General features: G+C 34.2%; 3 protein-coding genes and 1 long non-coding RNA gene across 9 annotated transcripts; all 4 read left to right on the forward strand.

Annotated features, from left to right (window-relative positions):
- Nucleotides 1–783: 783 nt before the first annotated feature.
- LOC140817110 (protein IQ-DOMAIN 32) lies at nt 784–6,331 on the forward strand. 2 transcript variants are annotated; one of them, XM_073176701.1, is made up of 6 exons: nt 784–986; nt 1,966–2,304; nt 2,388–2,609; nt 3,092–3,172; nt 3,282–4,965; nt 5,959–6,331. In XM_073176701.1, the coding sequence occupies exons 1-6, from the start codon at nt 903–905 to the stop codon at nt 5,976–5,978; spliced, it is 2,430 nt and encodes an 809-aa protein (XP_073032802.1). In that variant the 5' UTR covers nt 784–902; the 3' UTR covers nt 5,979–6,331. The 2 variants fall into 2 exon arrangements, with proteins under 2 accessions (XP_073032802.1, XP_073032803.1); XM_073176702.1 differs by having other exon boundaries at nt 2,388–2,606.
- Nucleotides 6,332–8,119: 1,788 nt separating this feature from the next.
- LOC140816169 (zinc finger CCCH domain-containing protein 6-like) lies at nt 8,120–13,292 on the forward strand. Of its 4 annotated transcripts, none has more exons than XM_073175247.1 (4): nt 8,120–8,479; nt 10,896–11,105; nt 11,672–11,796; nt 11,883–13,292. In XM_073175247.1, exons 1-4 carry the CDS (start codon nt 8,420–8,422, stop codon nt 13,039–13,041), a joined length of 1,554 nt encoding a protein of 517 aa, XP_073031348.1. In that variant the 5' UTR covers nt 8,120–8,419; the 3' UTR covers nt 13,042–13,292. The 4 variants fall into 4 exon arrangements, with proteins under 4 accessions (XP_073031348.1, XP_073031349.1, XP_073031350.1 ...); XM_073175248.1 differs by having other exon boundaries at nt 11,697–11,796; XM_073175249.1 differs by lacking the exon at nt 8,120–8,479 and adding an exon at nt 9,921–10,270 and having other exon boundaries at nt 11,697–11,796.
- Nucleotides 13,293–14,207: 915 nt separating this feature from the next.
- On the forward strand, nt 14,208–15,979 carry LOC140816558 (uncharacterized). 2 transcript variants are annotated; one of them, XR_012114603.1, is made up of 3 exons: nt 14,208–14,654; nt 14,911–15,027; nt 15,706–15,979. XR_012114603.1 is itself a non-coding variant. In XM_073175904.1 (2 exons), the coding sequence occupies exons 1-2, from the start codon at nt 14,298–14,300 to the stop codon at nt 14,932–14,934; spliced, it is 381 nt and encodes a 126-aa protein (XP_073032005.1). In that variant the 5' UTR covers nt 14,208–14,297; the 3' UTR covers nt 14,935–15,305. The 2 variants fall into 2 exon arrangements, 1 of the variants encoding a protein (XP_073032005.1); XM_073175904.1 differs by lacking the exon at nt 15,706–15,979 and having other exon boundaries at nt 14,911–15,305.
- Nucleotides 15,980–17,613: 1,634 nt separating this feature from the next.
- LOC140817501 (uncharacterized) lies at nt 17,614–18,028 on the forward strand. The gene is made up of 2 exons (XR_012114780.1): nt 17,614–17,677; nt 17,791–18,028. It is a non-coding gene; the product is annotated as an uncharacterized lncRNA (long non-coding RNA).
- The last annotated feature ends 3,542 nt before the right edge of the window (nt 18,029–21,570 follow it).

Here is a 21,570-nt window from a genome sequence, read left to right on the forward strand (position 1 = left end):
TAAAATGACTGTGTGACCTAGTCATCCTCAATCTATACTACTTGATTGCATGAGAATATGAGATTGAAGAATTTAAGTAAACTATCTCCTAATTTCGAGCATGCATGCCATTGAATCTCGCGCTTTGTGTTCCTTAGCTTGTTGTGTAAACTCTTATATGCTCTGTCATGGTACTTTGACAAGCATATAGCTCTTCTTTGGTGCATATCAAAACATTGTCTTGACTATTTATTGTCATAATTATAAACTTAAACTTAACTTCAACTCAAAATTTAGCTCAAGAAAAATGTTCGTTCAAGTCATGTATAAAACTATCAACTAGATTTTCTCAATCCGTCTCTTCTGCAAACCACTAAAAGACACTTTTTTAACATGAATATATGATGACTTTCTAATATGTTTTTTTTTTCAAATAAATATATTTATTTAATAAAGAAACGCATAAAATGGTTGGGAGAGCGACTTGTGCATCTAAATCTCAATAAATACATACACATTTGTCATGTATCTCGTGACCCTACGATCTTTCACTGTCAAAACATCAAAATAAAATGACAAAAAAATAGAGAAATATATCCACGTCACTCTCCAACGGATATAACGTGGTACCATCCAAAAAGAAGGAAGAACCTCTTTTAGAAAAAGGAAACGGAACTCCCCCGCCTCCTGCACCTTAACACGGAATCCAAACCCTCGAATATACCAGATTTAAGGATAGAAATTGACGTCCGCCTACCTTCACTTTATTTATTTATTTATTATAATTAGTAGATTATTATTTATCCGGTTCAATTTCCAAAATAAACGTCTGATAAAGTACTACATATGTTTCACTGTAAAAAGAGAGAAAATCAAAATTCTAGAGAGAGATAGAGTGGTTCTTTGAATTTTTTTGAGCGATAATGGTAAAATCAAGTGGAGCGTGCTTTAAGATAATTTCCTGCGGAAGTGATTCAGTCGATCACGAGGATTTCCAAGCACCGGAAGTGTGTATCTGTTCATATGTTGTTTGAATCTGCTGTTTTTGTAGAATCTTAGTGTTTTTATGTTTATAATTTGAGTTTTCGAGTTCGTTTTTGCTCTTGATGTTATTTGTTCGTCCGGTTAGTTACATATTCTTGGATTTGTTTTGACTTGATTCGATGCCTTTTTTGGTTTGTATTATATGTGGAGAAGCTTCTCTGCTTGATCGGTTGACTGTTCGATGCTCGAATCTATGGTAGGGTACTAGGATCTGTGAAACTGGCTCTTAGATGTTTTTCCTGAGCTGGACTTTGATTTTGGTATTATTCAACGCTGTGAACGGATTGCGCTAGCTCAATTACTCTGTTTGTTATTATAGTCGATTGAAACATCGAGTAACGATTTGCATTACCGGAATTGACGAGTTTTTGGTTTGATCTTGTTTTTTTTTTGTGTACACGTGATGGTCGATGATATTATGGTCACTGATGTCTTTTTTTTTAAGAGGTGAAATTGTGACTGCATATGATCGGACATGCGTCTTTACAATGTGGAAACTCTTGTTGGTCTATTTCCAAAAATTGAATGCTTCGTGTAATTCTTCTTCTATTAATCACACCTCGTCCCACTTAAATTTATTGTTGCATTTGGATCAAATCTACTCAAATATTTTGATCCAAACGCAACCTAAGACTGTGAATCTCAGTTGTGTAGAAAATGCAGCTGGCTGTTGCTGCTGGAACAAGGACCCGTGGCCGCCTAAGTGTGTCTTGATGATATTTCAGTCAATAATGAATATTTTTGTTATTGAATAGCGTAATTGTTTCACCAAACTGGGTTTATCATTTATGTAAATTTTGGTGAGAAAAAACTACGGTTGTTGAGTGTAAGATATTTGCTTCTTTTCATATGTATTTTTTAAATTTGGTTAGCTAGTTCATGTTCATTTTTGTTTTTCACTTTCTAAATGAGACAGTGGTTACAAACTTCTGAATATTTCAGAGCAATAGTTCAAATGAGAGGCGTGGGTGGAGTTTCCGAAAGAGATCTGCTAGACATCGAGTATTGAGTAACACCATCATCTCAGAAGCTCCTTCATCTGTGAAAAAGGAAAGTCCAGAATCTGCAGATGTCAACTTCCTTATGCAGTCTAACTTGACTAATCCAGAGAAGTCCTCTGCAATTCAATGGAAAGAAGAGAAGACTGAGTTGTCTGCTCAACCAAACATAAAGTTATCAGACACCATACCTGATAACCTGGATGACTCTGACTCTAGTGCTGATACAACCTATGATGAGTCCAGTATAATTGTAATCCAGGCTGCTATCAGACGATCTCTGGTGTGCCTACTTACCGTGTTATAATTCTTATCTTTCAAGTCTGTTGGGCAATATTATATCCTCTTCTTGTTATCACTTGCTAGGCTCAAAGACTGCTATCAAAGCAGAAGAACATTATAAAATTGCAAGCAGCTATACGGGGACATTTAGTTCGAAGGTATGCTGTGGGAACTCTTAGGTGTGTTCAGGCAATTGTCAAAATGCAAGCTCTTGTTCGAGCTCGCCATGCTCGCCTACTTGCTGAAGAATCAGGTGATTTTGAGAAGCAAAAGGCAAGCGGAGGAAAGGATAATCCCAATCTGGTAGTGACACATAATTTGTTTTTTATTTTGTCAGTATCGCTTTCAAAAAACCTCTGCCGCAATAGTATTTTGTTCTTTGGTTTCACGTTGTTACTTCGGACAATCCTAAATGCTTGTAAACCCCCAATTTTAAGTTGCGGTGATTGTGCAGTGACTCAGTGATATTCTGCATGTCCCAAGGCAGATGAGCAAGTGTATTGATTTTGTATGATGAGAGTTCAATTGTTTATAGTCATGCAAATTGTCTTTTAAATTAAATTCTATATTTTCAGAGATGAGATTTGTATCAGGAATTTAAGTCTCACCACCCTCTCTATCAAACTAGATTCATGTTTCCTATGGAATTGAGTCATATTTTCTGATACACCGCAGAAGGAGAACCAAATAACTGTCATTTAATGTCCCTTTCTTCTTTTTTTTTCCTTGGAAGATACAACTATATTATCCGTAACTTTTTTGATAGTGCTACGTTCTCTTAATTTCAGAGCGAAAGAGAAGCAAAATCAAATGTTTCACACACTTATATTTCCATCGAGAAACTACTTAGCAATGGATTTGCCCGTCAGGTATTTAAATGAACATGGACACACTTCAATATTTTGGATTTTTTTTTCATCTATGCTACAGACATTTATGTATATGGACCCTGATGTGTGTTCCGGATTTTAATGTTAGCTGATGGAATCAACACCTAAGTCTAAATCTATCAACATCAAGTGTGACCCCTCGAGATCAGACTCCGCCTGGAAATGGCTGGAAAGATGGATGTCAGTTTCGATGAGCAATGCCGAGGTACAGGAATCTGGATTAGCTGCAGAGCTGCTAGAGAAGAATAACCTTGAAAACTCTGAAGGAAAAGTGGACTCTGTAGTTCCATCTGATTACTATCCCGAGCAAACGAACGTATCTGGGGTGAGATCATTAGTCGAAGCGTCTGTAAATGACGACAATTTAATCAGTTGCGAGGAAGGCCACGTAGATCTCCAAGTGTGCAAATCAATCTCGCCTTCCTCCAGTCATCCTGACCTACAGAACATTGACAAATCAGATTTGACACACGCTGTAACAGAAACAGATATAAGTTTGGAGGCTGAAACAAAATCAGTACCTGCTTCGGATGAGATAAAAGAAACAGACTTGAATTTGAAGGTGGAAGCAATATCTCTCCCTGATAAGGAGGAAACAGTGTATGAAATTGACTTACCAGATGTGAAAAATTTACCCTCTGAGCAACCTGAATTTGAGACTCAGAAATTATCAAGGAAGGCAAGTAATCCTGCTTTTCTTGCTGCCCAGTCAAAATTTGAAGAACTGAGTTCAGCTGCCAATAATGCTAAGCTAGAGGCTTCATTCATCCCAGATCATGGTATCGAGTCCGACCTAAAAAAGGTTTCTACTTCTACTGATCAACAACCATTTAGGTCTCAGGAGATGGAATCATCAGAAAATCCAATTTCCAATGCTCCAGCTGTTCAAATAGGTGGCTCTGAATGTGGGACCGAACTTTCTATTTCATCGACCCTCGATTCGCCTGATAGGTCAGAGGTTGGAGTCAATGACATTGAACAGAACCCAAAAAATGCTGATGAGTCTGACCATTCTACAAGTGGAGAAAATTTTGTACTTGACATCGATGGGACATCCAGCATTCTAGGACCTGATCAATCACACAAAAATATGAATCATTTTCCTAGGGATGATAGTGGAAACCCAGCTATTGTTGAATGTGATATTTCCGGGATTCTCACAGACTCACCACCAGTAAACAAGAAGCCAGAACCAGATCCAAGCGACCTGCAGCTGGAGCTGGGTTCTGAAGCAAGCCACCTGGGACACAAGCAATCCCCTGAAGTATCTCCAAGAAGCCATACAACTGTCACTGAATCTCAAGCAACACCTTCTCCCTTGGTTTCTTCGAGAACGAAGAAAAAAAGAGGTGAAAAAAGTGAGTCAAGTCGTAAAAATAAGTCCTCGTCAGCTGATAAAAAATCCCTTCTGAACTCCAATCAGGATGCGTCTTCAAGAAGTAGCATGGAGCAGTTACCGAAGGAGCACAAATCTGTAAAAAGGCGGAACTCTTTTGGTTCGGCAAAACCCGATAATGCAGATCAAGAACCAAGAGATAGTAGTAGCAGTAACTCTCTCCCAAGCTACATGCAAGCAACTGAATCTGCAAGAGCCAAAGCTATATCAAGTGGCTCTCCACGATCTAGTCCTGACGTGCATGAGAAGGATATCTACATAAAAAAGAGAGAATCTCTACCTGGTTCAAATGGAAGGCAAGGATCTCCTTGTATTCAGCGTTCTTTGTCTCAGGCACAGCAGAATGCTAAGGGAAATGGAACTCATTCTCCTCAAGGTATCGTCTAAATTTTATTGTGTCTAAGCGAGCTTGTGTTGAAGGATATGAAATATTTTTAATACATATTATTTGTTTAGATGATTTTGATTTGGGTAGATTTCAAATCTATTCCTCCATTTATTTTCTTGCATTCACGACGTAATGGATTTTATATCATTATATCCATCCAACTTTAGTGTCATTTGAAATCCTTACATGAAACACTTTCATTCAATCAAAATATTTTATTCAAATTGCAAACTGAGGGAGGTGCATTTATATTGAGTCACTTCGACACAGGATTTCAATGTAGTTAGTTTGGATGCTTTTCGCAGAAGGGAATTTCAAATTAATTGATTTCAGTTTAAACTCTTTTGTTTGTTACTATTATAGGGATTTGAGAATGGATGTGAAATTTAGATTAAAATGAGGCCCATCTAGGGTGCATTTCAATCCATCATAATTTCCATCACGTTTACATAAATTACCTCTGTGTTGTCTACATGAATCGATGAACCTTAGATAACCAGACTTTACCTCTCCGTTAATTTACTGGGAATCAATTGTGTAATGTTAATGTCATCCATGTCTGTAAGCCTCAAAGGCAGTGAGTTGCACCATTATCATAAATATCATTTAGATTGTGAACACTATCACCTTCATTTACTGTGGTCGTCTTCTTGAGTCACGCAGACTGCGTTGTATGTCCACTGCGGAGCCCACCGCTCAATACTGCGCAATTGTTTCCTAATTGTTACTCCGGGTACCTAAATTTTGAGGTTCTTGTGTAGAGCTGGAGTTGGTTATAGTGCGGCCATAGATTTATTGTTCGATGTCTCATAAGCTTTAGTCAGTTTGGAATCTCATTTGCATCTCACCCATATTGAAATTAAAGTTTTAAGCATCCAAGATCGTTGTATTGCTGATTAGTGACATTGATCTGTTTGCATCCAAAATTTACATCTTTTGGTATCCACCCTATCTGCTTACTGCTCGTCCTAATCGTTTCAGACCGCAAATGGAGGAGGTAATCAGAATCTCGGTTACACCGTGTAAATCTGAGATGGTATTACGCACACTGGCTTCTCGATGGAGGAAAGATGATGCATTGGTATCATATTATTTTCTTTTTCTTTTCCCGGTTGGAGATATATAGAGCTTCTGAGAGGGCATGTAATTTACTACTCACCAGTTATGATATTGTTATTTGTTTTTTTAATTTTTTTGCCCTTTGTATCTGTCTGAGAGTGGCTTGTTTCTCCCAAAAGCTTGATTGTATTTTAACTTGTGTTTGGCTCCCAATAGCTAATGGCTTTTAGATGTCTTGTATTGACTTAAAACTTGAAATATACATGAAATATCGCCAAAACATCAGCATGTTTAACTTTGTTACAGTATTTTAATTATACCCGCTTACATGATTTTGCAGATTTGGTTAGACATCTCACATCTCTAGAAATGAACTTCAATTATTTAATAATAATTTGCGATCTTTTTATTTTCATAGATCTTACATGTTTCGCTTGTAGACATGCGATTAATGTCTACTGATATTAAACAAAAAATGAAAAGAAATAATAATTTCATCAACTAATTTGGTTGAAAAAGTTTTAAGTATGTTTTCGAAAAAATATAGATAGATTATTAATTAAAAATCGGAATTTGATTAATGATATCAATAATGGTAGACATTGAAGAAAAAATATTACTTTTATATTTTAAAGAAAAAATTAGTTGTTATGCTTAGATATAAAAATATTTATATTTACTTTTTTTTTAAAAAAAATCATTTACTTTATATATTTATAAGGTCTAATAAGATAACTTGAACGATTCTCCGTCAAATTATACATCTTCAGAGCTCTCAATTATTATTATTATTATTATTATTTTTTTTTTTTTTTTTTTTTTTTTTTGATAATGTAAAATCCACAACCACTATTTTTTGGTGTGCATTAGATAAATAATTGGACTAACATAATAATTTGTAAATACACTAGTCAGGTAAACCAATATTTTTGTAATGGACCGATGGTTGAACCGAATATCTTAAAATAATTGTTCAACATGACATTCGGATCATAAAAATATTATATTATATAATAACAAATATAATATATATATATATATATATATATATATATATTTATATTTATTTATATATATACAAAATAAAATTTAAGTTTTAAATATGAGAAACAATTAAATTCTAAAAAAATCTTTAAAACTAAAAAAATAGTGAACTGGTTCGTCGGTTCTCGAATGTTTTTATTGATTTTGATTGATTTGACCGTTGAACTATTTTTAAGTGTGATTCGGACCAAAAAAAGTGATCAGTTACTAGCTCTCGGTCGAATCAGTCGATCCGATCTGTTTTTGAATACATCGAGGTAAATCACAATGAAAAAACATATGTAACAAGTTAGTTCAAGAAGGTGTTGGTAGAAGAGAATTAAAATCCTAATTATTGACTAAATATTCATTACTCTATCCACTCGAACATATTTATAAACAATCCTAAGTTATTTTTAATCGTAAATATTATTTGGTTATAAGCTAACATGGTCATAGTACTGCTATTTTAAATAAAATATTTTTATTCTAAAGTTTAAATTTTTCATCTTGAAAAATATCAAATATTCGTGATGAGAAATCTTACAAATTTTTAATTATTTTTTATTTGGGGTTGAATAAATAAAAAATAATGGATGTACGTTTGATGGGAAGTATGAAAATCAATTTTCTTATCCTTCATGTCTTTAATTATCTATACTATTTATTAAGTGTGAGGGCATTATACTAACTACCTAAAGAGGACACCAACTTTTTTTTCCCATTTTACCCTTACTTTTGTTTTGTTTTTTTTTTAAATTTCAACAAACACTTTTATTTATTTATTTTTTCAACCATTCAAATATCAATTTAATCCCTCCATATTTTTTCAAATTTCACTTTAGTCCATCGATAATAATAAAAAAGATTCTACACACGCATCGCGTGTGCATAGTAACTAGTATTATTTATCATTCATCGAACCAACCAAACATGTGTATCCGTTTCAAGTTACAATAAAAGAAAGAAAAAAAAAATTCAAAAGAAGTTTTTCCCCAGGTTATCACGCGCCCTACTGGAGCGTGTCTTACAAATAAATGACAACTATATAAACGACACGCAAGGACGATGGCGTGTTAAAATGACGGCAAAATGGCAAAAAGGAGAAAAAGTAGATTAGAGGATCTAGGGTTTCTTTGTATTTTCACTCTCCCCGTCGTCTCTATTTCTCTTCTTTGTATTTCTGTGTCAATGTATGGTTGTACAAAATTGAAAAGAAATCGATTAAATTTAATCGTAAATCTGTCTTGTATAAGTGATTGCTAAATCGGAAGTTGGGTTTTGATTGCAAAAAGCGATTGAATTTTTAAAAGACATCAATATATATTTCAAATCCAATTAATTTATTTGTGAAAAAAAAATGGGAGGATCGCAGAAATCGAAAAGGGTCTCTTGGGCTTCAGATGTTAATCTTTGTCAGGTAAATCTTGTGAAGATTTTTCAGTTACTTCGTCTTGTTGAATGATTGTTTTAACTAAATTTTATGGTATTTTTATCCAAAAGGGGTAAGGAACTAAGGATTGACGTTTCTGAAACTTTAAAAATCTAATTAAAGGTTGATCGAAAATAATTATAGATAGTCTGTATATTCTGTTGTTCCGTGACGGACATTAACTGGATAAAATGTTAATTTCAACAATTTGCTTAACTATTTGATTGGGACATTATTAAAGAGAACTTCATGGATTAAATTTTATTTCGATTCGTATCTTAACTAAACGAAACTTTGGAAATAAAGGGGACATTCTTGCTGAAATGGCCTGAAAGTGAAATGTACAAGTTCCATTCATCATCGATTCATTATCATTATCAAGTATTGATACGAGTACATTTATTTCCTTAAATGTTTGTTAATGATTACGTGATGTTTATATATAGGATTCAGTGTAGCTAATTATTGCAATATCGTTCTTAAAATTTTAGTACATCATCAAATATGAGTTGAAAATAGTTGGGATGACAAAAAACTCTTCTGAGATACTTATTAAAAAGAAGGCATTTTGTTACTGCCAATTTTGGCTGCAAGATTAACAAACTAATTTCAAGTATCTAGGAAGGTTGATTGGCTGTTTCATTACCGACTCCAGATTGTTATGCCTTGTTTCGCTTTTTATATCAAATTTTGAGATTGACAAATGAAAGAAATGCACTAATAAATTGTGCTGGTTAGTACATGTGTTGATTGAGCTCAGTTCCTGGGGGGCACACCAGGTATATTAATGGCTAATTGCTGTCTTGTTTTCGTTGAAACATTATACTAAGTATTGGTTTACGAATGACTAATCAGCTATAGATTACATCAATCTTTTCGGACAATGAAAGAGATAATGTAACGCACTCCTCTATGAGAGATGTATAGTAAAAATATTATCAATTTAGCCCCCTATGTTCCTATACTCACATCCACTTGATTCACGATTGCCTTTGAGAGTTCTTTCCTTTTGGCTGTTTCATTCGTTGCTGTATTCTGGATTTATGCCACATTTGCAATTTCCAATCATTTCATCCTGGAAAAAGCATATCGATTCCCCTGCTCAAATTTAGTTGGAGTCAAATTGGTGTCTCGCTCCAGCATCTCCTGCATGGCTAGTGACATAGACGATAATTGTGCGCCTCTAAGAGAGAGTGAGATCTTTCTCTCACTTGTGATATCACTGTGATGTGTAGTCTTTATAGTTAGTTGAATCCTTACTTCATATGCATTTCCTAGCGAATGTGCTATTCTCATGCATTCATTTGTGATATTTTGTATTGTCTTCCATCAATTATGTATGAAATTCTGTGTTGTTGGTTCTATGTGTGTGGGAAGGTGCGGAAAGTGTGTCCCAGATTGGAGCGTAGACTCAATTGGACTTTCACGAATGACTAATCAGCTATAGATTACATCAATCTTTTCGGACAATGAAAGAGATAATGTAACGCACTCCTCTATGAGAGATGTATAGTAAAAATATTATCAATTTAGCCCCCTATGTTCCTATACTCACATCCACTTGATTCACGATTGCCTTTGAGAGTTCTTTCCTTTTGGCTGTTTCATTCGTTGCTGTATTCTGGATTTATGCCACATTTGCAATTTCCAATCATTTCATCCTGGAAAAAGCATATCGATTCCCCTGCTCAAATTTAGTTGGAGTCAAATTGGTGTCTCGCTCCAGCATCTCCTGCATGGCTAGTGACATAGACGATAATTGTGCGCCTCTAAGAGAGAGTGAGATCTTTCTCTCACTTGTGATATCACTGTGATGTGTAGTCTTTATAGTTAGTTGAATCCTTACTTCATATGCATTTCCTAGCGAATGTGCTATTCTCATGCATTCATTTGTGATATTTTGTATTGTCTTCCATCAATTATGTATGAAATTCTGTGTTGTTGGTTCTATGTGTGTGGGAAGGTGCGGAAAGTGTGTCCCAGATTGGAGCGTAGACTCAATTGGACTTTCAATGACGTGATTTGTTTTGTTGTCCACTTTGTTGGAACATGCATATTTGCCCTTGGTCGTTGTATCTGATGCAACTTTGTGTGCTTATTGTAGGTCTACAGTTGTTTTCTCTGGTAAAACTAGTAGTTTCTACTCTATCTTCTCATTGTTGAAGTAGCTTGTAGAGTTTGCGTCCAATTTTTTTATTATTGAGCTTTTCATTGTTTTTTTCCACCAGTGAAATGAATACACTGATAAAAGAAAAATTGTACAAATACCCTAGGCGTTCACAGGCAAAAAATTCCAATCAAGTCCTGTTAAATAACTTTGTCCATTATAGTAGTAGTTGAGTTACAGGTTTACTAATCTCACCCTAAATTGCTATGTAATAGATTTGTGCCGTCCTTTTGGTAGGTAAGGTTGTTTTTGTCCGAAGAATCTCCCTCGCAAGTGGGATTGGGAACACAAGATCACCTCCAGGCAAAGACACAGTGGCCAGACCAGTCTGGGGATACAGGAACTGATTACAATTTACCTCCAGGCTTTGAAGGTATCCAGCATGCAAATCTTTGGAGATTTAATCTGTCTCAAGCACCCCTAGTTACGTGGAGATGGCCTCCAAGAGTAAGTCTACCATTTTTGTCTTCTTTCTCCATATATTTGCTAAACCATTATCCTTAAGGATGTAGATACTCATTTTCATGTTCCTCAAGAGCTATTTGTTCTGTTATAATTTGACTTGGCAGGGGTGAAGCTGGGATTCTCTAACTTAGGATCATCTTTAAGAGAATATCAAATCCTCCATGTGATTTCCTGTATAGTTTCGCACTATAGTGATATGGTGTTGGCTTGTGGAATATATTGTATTTATTAGTCCGGATTTCAATCCTAAATCTTAAATGTGTTGTGATTTCAGAGTTGAATTTGGATTCAAAGTGTATATTTTGTGTTTACAGTGTCATAATAAGACCATAGTTGACTTCCTAAGCCTTGATTCATCAATGCAACCATCAACCCTCTCGTCAAGTGAGCATCGTTGAGGAGAGAGAGAATAAGTAAATCGCACTTGTGTTCTTTCATTGTCGATGGTCACTGGAAAAATTGAGCTTTTGCATGTGAGTAGTGCTCATGTGTGCCAGGGATGTGGAAGTATTGTATTCTTCTGAATCTCACATTTCTATTCTTCGCAGTTTGAAGTGAATAGTGAATGGGCAGTGGTTGCAGGGGAAGAGAGCACAGAAATTGAAGCACAGAATCAACGAGAAATGAGAGTTCTAGAAGCCGTATATCCACGCCTGTCAGCTATTCCTCCAAAGTACGGTAATAGTCGATAATTGATCTTTCATGCTTCCATGTTCCTTTGTTTTGTGCATGAATCATTAAGTTTCTATCTTTCATCAGCCCTTCCGCATTAATGTGTGCTGAAGACTCAATTGTCAATGATCAAAACACTCCTGTGGTTCCTATCACACCAATTGAAGAAGAGGAGGCTGCATTGGATAACACAACATTTACCTCTGAGGCCACCACCACCAACCTCACAAGTTCACAACCCCAGCACCCGTCCCATTCATCAATTTCATCTCATGGCAGTGCCACAAATGGAATTTTATCTACAGATGTCGAGCCCGATGTCGTCTCTGCTGCACAGGCTGCCTTGACTTCGATCTTGTCAAATGGAGATCAGCATAATCTGATCGATCGGGATTTACTTCTGAAAATTCTCAGCAATCCAAAAACGGTCGAGCAACTCTTGACAAACCATGCTACATATTTCAGCTCGCAGAATACGCCATCATCTGGAATGCTTAACATGCCTTCCTCCAAGTTTCAGGGTCAGCCAATCATCGGAGGACAACCTGGTACAACATCCAGTACACAACTTATGCCGTCATCTCATACATCCAATTTGCCATCATACAGCCTACAGAATGTGCCATCCATTGGAGTGCATAATAGGCCATCTACCAGTACACAGTACACACCCAATTTAAGGTCTCCACCCAAGAATTCATTTGATTCTGTCGACTTTGCCACCGACAGAAGAGAACCACTTTCTACTCACCTTTCAAGACCAGAAATCATCTCCCCTTCAATTGCTACAGCAAGTACTCACCTTTCAAGACCAGAAATCATCTCCCCTTCAATGGCTACAGCGAGTATACCTTTTTACCCCCCGATCAGGAATGTACGGCCTTCTTTACCTGATGTAATAATGTCAGCACCTTCGCCGGGAGTTCCATTGGTGAAGGACGCTAGTTATTACAAGAGCCTCATTCAGCAACATGGAGAAGAAAGACGGGAAAGTTTGCCTCAATTCGCAAATCAAAGCATCCAACCACTGGGGACAAGTCAAGAGCCGATGCATGCGGCAAAATTAAAAGACTCGAAACAAAAAATAATGAAGCCTTGCATCTTTTTTAACAGCGCAAGGGGTTGCAGGAATGGAGCTAATTGCCCATATCAGCACGATGTGTCGTCCCAACAAAGGATTGGTGGTGTTCCAGAGGTTCAAAGTGCCAAGAGGGTTAAAATTGACAGAGAGATTACTGGTACTTGAGCATTCAATATGCATCCATCTTCATGAATCTATCGAGTGATGGTTTATTTTCTTGTCCATTTTTTCATCTTCGTTGCAATAGAATCAATTCATGTGGATGAATTTATTTAGTTCTGTTTAGTCCAAGTTGGGAAACATTGTGGTACCTTGTTGTATATTTTAAGCTGGGGTTACTGACTAATTTGGTTTTGAACATCTTGAGAAATGTTCTTTGTGAAGTACTAAAATTTATTGGTTTTGTATATTCTTTATCGTTGTGTTCTATCTCTCTTTTTTTTTTTTAAAAAAATTGTACATATCCATAGTAAACGAGTAGAGGTAATTAAATATCAGTTTATTTAAAAAAATTTATTATTTAATTAAAATATGATATTTTTTTTAATTTGAATATTTTGGGCTTTATATTTAAGTTTCTTGTTATAACGTGGTGCACATTAGAAAAACAGGTTTGATTAATTAAAAAAATTCAATTATGTTTATAAAATATATATTAAAATGAATAAATCGAGTTTCTAAATAAAAATCAGTATTTTTACATTCAAATTTATTAGTTTTTTTTATCATATAGTTATAATATTTTCAATATTTTATTGTTTATTTTGGTTTAACAAAATTATTTCATATTTAATTTTGATAATATTATTATAGTGATGAATTTTAAAATTTTTAACATTATTAATACTACTATTATTATTTATTTAAATAATAAAAAACAAATATATTTATCAAAATATATATAAAAAAAGATAAAAATTAAATGATAAATCTAAGGATTTGGGGTTTCACCCCAGTCCCTGACTAGCTATGAAAATTTCAGATTTTAGTTTTAAAATACATTAATTAAAACATACTATTTTGCACTTAACATTCTCAACCAAATAAAAATTTCATTTTGGTTTAATTTTATTTTTATATTATTTTTGTATTTTTTCTTAATATAATTTTTGAATGTTCGTGTTCTTTAATGTTCGGAGTTGTAATTGTAAGGTAGATAAGATTTAAAAATAATAATAATAAATAAAAATTATGGGTGTGTATATATATTTTTTAGATAAACAGATGTCATTTAAATTTGATACAAATTTTAAAAAATGCACATGTAATTTTGAAATTAGTTGAATTTTTTTAGTTTTGATAAATTTTTGGGAAAGTATATATAATTAACCGTTTTATTTAATTAAAAAACCCAAACAAATGTTCTTGGCTCAGTGACCTCTGGACGCTTCTCCTTGCTGAACCTTTGGAGAGAGAAGAAAATGTTGAAATTTTTGTCGAAGGTGAGGATCGAGTTTAACGCACTGGACCCACGCATAGCATCGTGCATGGAGTTCTTAGCTCAATGCAACGCTCGCAAGGCCAAAGAATCGAACCCAAGTTGCCAGGTCCAGGTCAAGCGCCGCACCGACGATTTCCCGCCCAATATTACAGTAACTTTCGTCAACGGCGTCGAGGAGTCCTTCGAAGCTACCTCTACTCCAGCGCAAAAAATCCGCAACCTGATTCTCGAGAAGGGCCAGTTTCTCGAGACTGAACAGATGTTTCGCGAAGCCGGTGAGAAATGGCCCGTCGTTGTCCCCGAAGAAGAGATCAGTCAACCGTTTACTGGAATTAAGGTGATGGGATACTTGTTCTTGTGTACTGATTTTTTTTTTTATGAGATTATGCCTGGGTTTGGAGCGGGATCGGAAATAGGTCGTGGTTGATATGATTTTGATGGACAATTTGGTGAGCACGTGGTGTGCGACCCTTTCTTGGATAAAATTCATTTATTTATTTTATTTTTTTAGCACAAATCAATAAATTTATGCTAAGTGTGACATGGCCGTGGAAAACTAATCTCTTTTATCGTTTCTTTTTCCAAATTTGCAGCCAAGAAAAGCAGAAGAGAAGTAGCAATAACCCATTCGGCATTAGTTTTCTGAACTTTCAATCGATTGCTCAATTAGCAAGAGATTCAGATGATGCATAAAGAGATGCAATTTCAAGGTTTTACTCCTTTGAGTTTGAACTTACTATCTACTTAATAAAGCTTTTCTTTTTTCCTTATGGGCAAATTACTGGAGTATTACAATTTGATCTTCATTTGGTACCTCTTTTCAAAACAATATTATCCGGTTGGAGCATTCATATTTCACATGGATTCTTTCTTTCTTTCTTTTTCTTGCTTATTGATCTTAATGCATTGTATTCAGAAGTTTGTTCCAATGACCAAAGCAAGCAAGAATGTTATGATTGATGTGATGTTAATCTTGTTCACCTTTCAACTCTGATTACCAAGACAACTCATGTCAGTATATATACCAGTGTCTGAAGCACACATATACTTGAGTGATTTTTCTTTCATTTTGTTGATTTGAAATGGCCTTATTACACTTAATTTAATCAGTTTAAACAATATAATTTAATGTAGTGTCATGAATTAAAGATAACTGTATATATCAACTTAGTTCTTTTAAAATTTATTTCAGTAAATTGGAAAAATTATGTGCCAAGAGACCAAAGTAAATTTGTTTCTCACATTATCAAGTAGTTAGATAGTAGATGTGAGTGTCTGGTTTTTGCGGTTATTAAAATGGTGGATTTCAAGCTATATTCGATAGGTTTGTAGACATGACCTTCGCAGATTCGAGGTTATATAACAAATAACTTATCTTGCATTTTCAGGATCAATGGTTTTCCTTGCATTGAATATGAGAGAAGCAACACTCGATGAGTTCAAAAGTAACTCTCATATCCTACATTTTCGCAATCCTTATTTGGAAGACCATACAGTTGCAAACATTAACAAATATGCCTATGATTATTGAATTTCTAACGAAACCAGTACTTGTAAGTATTATAACACAACATAGCGCCGCATCGTATCTCGATCTGATATTCATGTAAGTATTAACAATGTTGGATGATTATTTTTCACAACATTATCTGGTTCGATTTATTCATCGTTCTTCTCTCTTGACTGCGTGAGGACTCGACATCATGTCCATCATCATCTTCTCTGGTGAATCTTCTCAGTTAGCAAATGTTTTCACGTCCACCTGAAAGAATTTCGATCGAAGTATGGTCAAGTGTCACCGATCTCGCAGTAATTTTTTTTAAAACTCAACGCGAAAGAGGCCGTGATTCAACCCAAAACTCAAGATTACCCCGGAAGCCCGGTTTACCATCCCTTTCAAAATCACCAAAGCTCTCCAAATGGGCCGTGTTGGACAAATAACTTATAATTTCTTCAAAAATAGCCTCATCGTGTAGAATGGCTAAAGGCCCAATATTAGCGAATCCATACTCCTCCTCAGATTGGGCCAATAGCCTTTAAACACTGGATGGTTTAAATCCGTTGCCTGCACCACAAAAGTATGAGTAATCAAATTCTTAAATATTGATCAATACTGATCAAACGTCCATCAACTGGATCACATGTCTGTCCGAAGCAAGAATACACTAATAATCGGTTAGATGAGTTTGTTGCCAAGCGGGCAAGAAAAAGTGGGTCAGCCCGAATAGTGTCCAAAAATGTAGGTCATCCCCAAGCTATATCTCAACACTTAAATGGGCTTAGCACGACTTCTTTTGGATCTGACCCAGAGGCAGATCTTGAATTCACGTGGGCACATGATTGTGTTGGAACTTGGCACATGTGAACCACTCAACACATGATTAGGGTCATCTCATTTTCCAATATGTGAAGGTGACACCACAACACCATGCGTGCAAAAACCCTCATATCTCTTCATGCAAAAACACACACATCCATTTGCAACAAAACAAATAGAAAATCCCAGAATTCATGGACCATTTTTAAGTTTTAACTCATCATAACAAGAATATGAGAAATAAGACAAAATCCCGTCAATGGATTCTACATATGGTTTTATGGTAAGTCGGCAATTGATTTTGTAGGACAGATTTTGGATTTAAGTCGAATCCTAAGTAAAAACAATCCTATTGGGTTTCATTTGACAAAAATAATGTAGTTGTTTTAAGTCAAATTATCCAATCACACAAGTCTAATCTGTCATCAATTAAGTTAATTAGCCTGTCTTAATCGTTCCATTTAGTTACTCTACCATTGTCAATCTAACATCTTGTTAATTAGCTTTGAATAATTAATTAGGTACTTGAAGAATTACTATAACTAAACAGGTTAGATTATCTGATCAAGTCCTTACCTAATGATTCCCGCGTATTATGGAATTCGTCAAATTTTTTTGGGCAGCCTTAATACTTATTGTTAGAGGTAATACAGGGCAACATAAGGACCAATATATATTTCCGTAACAATGAATCGAGTTTCTCTGCATCCAATTATAACAGAAATAATTCATTCGCTACGAATCTAATTTCTTCTTAAGGTACAATAACAAGAAAAGGCGATGCATAGAAAATTGTAAAAATGTCGAGACATTTATGTGGTTTGGTGTTAAGTACCCGAGGCAAATTCGAATCCTATGTAAAAACATGATGCTAGTGGACTAAAGCTGTATCGAACTTGTGGGTTGTAGGGTCCCTAAAACAATTATAATTATATATATATTCCCTCCAAATCTTATCCCTCTTTTATGCTAATCAAAGCCCTTTTCCGCAAAGATCGAAAGTTTCCATGTCGATGACTTCAAGAAATCGTGGAGCTTCCCCAGTTCCTCCTCTCACTATTCCCTTAGATTCATTCTATATTTCTACCTATCATAAATACATCAAACCCTACACATGTACATATACAGACTGATGGAATTTTTTTACTTATTTCAGGTTCTTTGTCTTCTAATGCGAGCGTCTGACTCGATACCAAAGGCATTTTCTTTCTTCATTTTGAACACGGGACGAATCCGTATGCCTATTTTGGGTATCACTGTATATCATATCGGTAATAACTATGTTTGGCTATGCTTGTCTTTCATTTTGATCACTCGTCATTGCTAGTAAGAGGGGAAAAAAGGTTAATACAGACAGAGACTGCAGCTTTCAAATTCCATGAAACATTGGGCAGTACATTACTTTAAAAAAAAAACATTATTATAATCATGTGTGTTTGGATTTATTTATTTTTAATGAAAATCATGCTCGATAATTTTATTGTTACTCCTCACAATTTGTTTAATGAAACTTGTAACATAAGCAAAATCAATTTTTATAAAAATGATATGATCCTATCACTCTATCTGGATAGAGGAATTGAATTTTGTATTTGAGCTAACCCATACCTAACCTCCATTTGTTTTTATTGGCAATTTATTGATTTATTTTTCCTGGAAAATTAAATAAATCAGCTAGTGGCTAATGGGAACCTCTATTTTGTTAAAAAAAATGGTAATGATAAGCCTTTGAAATATTTCATTGATTTAGTGCGTGAGGAAAAATTATATGTGAACTAAATAGGTCAATAAATCAGATTTAATTTCAATGTGCCAGTAAAATTTATAAGAGAAAATTATATGAAAAATTAGAGAATTGTAAATAGTCTATATTCAATTTTGTCGGAATAATTTTAATTTGAAATTGATGAGTCAGCTACCTAGTTTGACTACAGAGAGAAAACATTCAACAATTTGAAGCTTTTGCATTTATGTGAACAAGATTTATTAGATTTTAAGTTCAAAACATTAAAAAAATGTTATTAATCAGCGGCCTTTTCATCATATAATATATATTAATTTAAGCATTAATTGTATTTATTTATTTACCCAAATCCAAAATTTACACCTTCATTAAATCGTGCAACTATTTTACTTTAAATGGTGGTTTGTTACTTTTTTATGGTACTTCCTACTTCCTTCCATATTGTTGGCGTAATTGTTCGACTTCAGCATTAAAAATTGTTTTGAAAGCAATTTAATAGGTTTTAATTGAAGTAATTTTCACCAAACCACAACCATAAAAACTTTACATTTACTACTTATGCTTAAAACCAACTTAACTTAATGAGTAAAAGATATATAATCTTTATCGATACGAAATTACATTGTGCATCATGATAAATTGATCGAGCTATTTTGTGTTATAAGTTTGTGATAATTGTAATTATAGAACCAAAATTATATTTTTTCCCAAATATTAATGATTAGGCTTGAGCAAGATTTGATATCATTAAACAAAATAATTCAGTAATATATATTTATATAATTTTGATATGTTGTTTACCAACCGTGTCTATCTCTGTGATTATTGCTGAGGTAGAAGTCATGTAATGAATGTATAGTTTTGATATGTTTCATTATGCATAATGAAATTTTGATATGTTGTTTACCAACCGTGTCTATCTCTGTGTATATTAGATGAGTGTCGCCTTACTGATAAATACAAAAGTGGACACAATAGTTTGTGTGGCGACAATTTTGAAACTGATTAAGAAAGGAAAGATATAACTTCCTTGAGATGCCCGCTTCATATTTTAGCCAAGTTGGTCAATTATATGTTCGAATAGGTTTTGCCTCATCATATTACTGACTAATTTAATTATTAATTTTAAAAAGTCAAAGTTATATATATACATATATATATATATAATATATAATTTTGTTTTATTTATAAATCTATCTGAATATACCGATTTTAAAAATTGATGGTGAAGATAGAAAATACACAAGTCGTGTGTATCTATGTGATAAAACAATTGAGTAAAAATTGACTTCTCTTTATTTCATTAAATGGTTAGTTTTGTGTATCCTCGAAGTAGGCGCCGGTGACGGTGTACTGTGTTTTGCAGTTGTCAACATACAATTTAATATGAATGCGACGGTGATTCTATTTAAGTAGCACCTAAAATGGTTACTCGTTTGAAAGCAAAACAACCATTTTTCCCTATTAATGTGCAATATTTATTTATTTATTATTTATTAATAATTCATTTGCTTCGTTAAAAGATACTCTTCTTTGTGTAACTGCAAAAGTAGAGCCTTTTCCGAAAAGACAGTCGTAATTTGGCCGAGAACAGAACATGACACCAACAAATTTAGTTTTGCCTATGCCTTTTACGAAAAAAAAAATATGTAAGTTTTGCAGTGAAAAGACAAACAATTAATACAACTAAAAATTTCTAAGCTATGTTGCAACTTTCCTCCACAAAATGTGTAACATTTTTTTTGTATTCTAATTGTTTCTGGAGTGTTCGATCACATGATTTAGCAAGATTTCATTGTGTATAAACAAATCTTCTCAAAATTTTAGACTTAAATCAACATAAAAAGTTACCTCAAGTGGTCATATTCATTTGTACAATTCTTAATATTTAATTCATCGATACATAACATTTAACATAATTTCCTCATGTTCTAAATTAACAATTGGAGCATGAAGTTTACAAGACATTATCATACGACTCACAAGACAATCTAATATATAATGTGTTTGAATTCTGATACGATATTAAAATAATTTTTTTTTTTGACTTAATTCAACCCAAAAATTATCTCTACTTTGCGCAAATACTTGTATAACCGACAAACGCTTCTCCCTCTCGCTAATTTAGATTTTAGCGTAGGAGATAAAAACAGAGGATGGTCACAACCCCGACGCGTGTCGTGTGGGCCTACTCAGCGACGAAAGACAACTCCCTGGTTAGCGGTCCCCACTCAAATCAATGAGATTGGGCCTCATTTATTTATTTAAACCGCCATTGGGTCTGTATATGATCGATCCACTAACCCCCATAGCAGACTCCACCTCAACTGTCTGAAATTTTTACTAATTTACTCCATTTAATTTAATTTAATTAAACCCGGGGTGGATCATCCACCACCACAGTACAAAAAAAAACCATTAAAAACAAAACTTTAATTAAAAAGAACAGGACGGATCTATGGCGTTTCTCCGTACGATCGCGGACTGCATAAGTCTTTGCATCTTCGGATATCTTGATTCGAGCGAGGGTATTAATGACTGGGAGATGAAGGTGCTAGTTGTGGACCAAATGCGACCTTACCGCTAATTGTTCGCCCGTAGATATTGTATCGACGCAGTGGTCCAACTTATGCATCCACAGCTGATATAATTTGAAAATTAATTTTGGCCAAATTATGTATCATGAAATACACCCGATTGCTTCACCCACTTGCAAATTGTGATTTCATCTCCCATCCCAAGGCCAATACTGTCATTAAACAAAGACCGAATAAAGATAATTTATTATTTGTTCAACAGTTACCATGTTAAGACAGTAGGAGTTAATTTTATTTGACTAAAATCGGTCGTTATTTTATTTTATATAAAATAATGTTACATATTGTGTCAATGATGTAATCGACATTTTAGTTTGTATAACAATGGATCGTTTGTTTTAGTAGTAATTATTGTTTTTCAACATCATATCGTGTGTAATGATTAAAGTAATTTGGAATTTACTTAGATAAAAAAAATTTACCATCAGTTATTTCTATATTGTTTTTTTTTTGAAGAAAAAATTATTCTATATTGTTAGTTATCACAAAGAAAACATATGAAATATACTATATTCTTTTCTTCCAATCATAAAAACACTTTAAATTTAGTTTAATAATATTTTATTAGCTCAAAAATTAAAAAGAAGGCTAATGT

The sequence above is a fragment of the Primulina eburnea genome, chromosome 16, assembly GCF_022965805.1.
Source record: "Primulina eburnea isolate SZY01 chromosome 16, ASM2296580v1, whole genome shotgun sequence".
Lineage (NCBI taxonomy): Eukaryota > Viridiplantae > Streptophyta > Magnoliopsida > Lamiales > Gesneriaceae > Primulina > Primulina eburnea.

What these genes read in the sequence shown, in the direction of transcription:
- LOC140817110 (XM_073176701.1), top strand. Translation starts at nt 903, where the DNA reads ATGGTAAAATCAAGTGGAGCGTGCTTTAAGATAATTTCCTGCGGAAGT. An exon ending in AGGATAATCCCAATCTGGTA is followed by an intron (nt 2,610 to 3,091) that starts GTGACACATAAT and finishes TCTTAATTTCAG; the next exon opens with AGCGAAAGAGAAGCAAAATC. An exon ending in GCAATGGATTTGCCCGTCAG is followed by an intron (nt 3,173 to 3,281) that starts GTATTTAAATGA and finishes TTTTAATGTTAG; the next exon opens with CTGATGGAATCAACACCTAA.
- LOC140816169 (XM_073175247.1), top strand. Translation starts at nt 8,420, where the DNA reads ATGGGAGGATCGCAGAAATCGAAAAGGGTCTCTTGGGCTTCAGATGTT. An exon ending in CAGATGTTAATCTTTGTCAG is followed by an intron (nt 8,480 to 10,895) that starts GTAAATCTTGTG and finishes TCCTTTTGGTAG; the next exon opens with GTAAGGTTGTTTTTGTCCGA. An exon ending in CTGTCAGCTATTCCTCCAAA is followed by an intron (nt 11,797 to 11,882) that starts GTACGGTAATAG and finishes ATCTTTCATCAG; the next exon opens with CCCTTCCGCATTAATGTGTG.
- LOC140816558 (XM_073175904.1), top strand. Translation starts at nt 14,298, where the DNA reads ATGTTGAAATTTTTGTCGAAGGTGAGGATCGAGTTTAACGCACTGGAC. An exon ending in AACCGTTTACTGGAATTAAG is followed by an intron (nt 14,655 to 14,910) that starts GTGATGGGATAC and finishes CCAAATTTGCAG; the next exon opens with CCAAGAAAAGCAGAAGAGAA.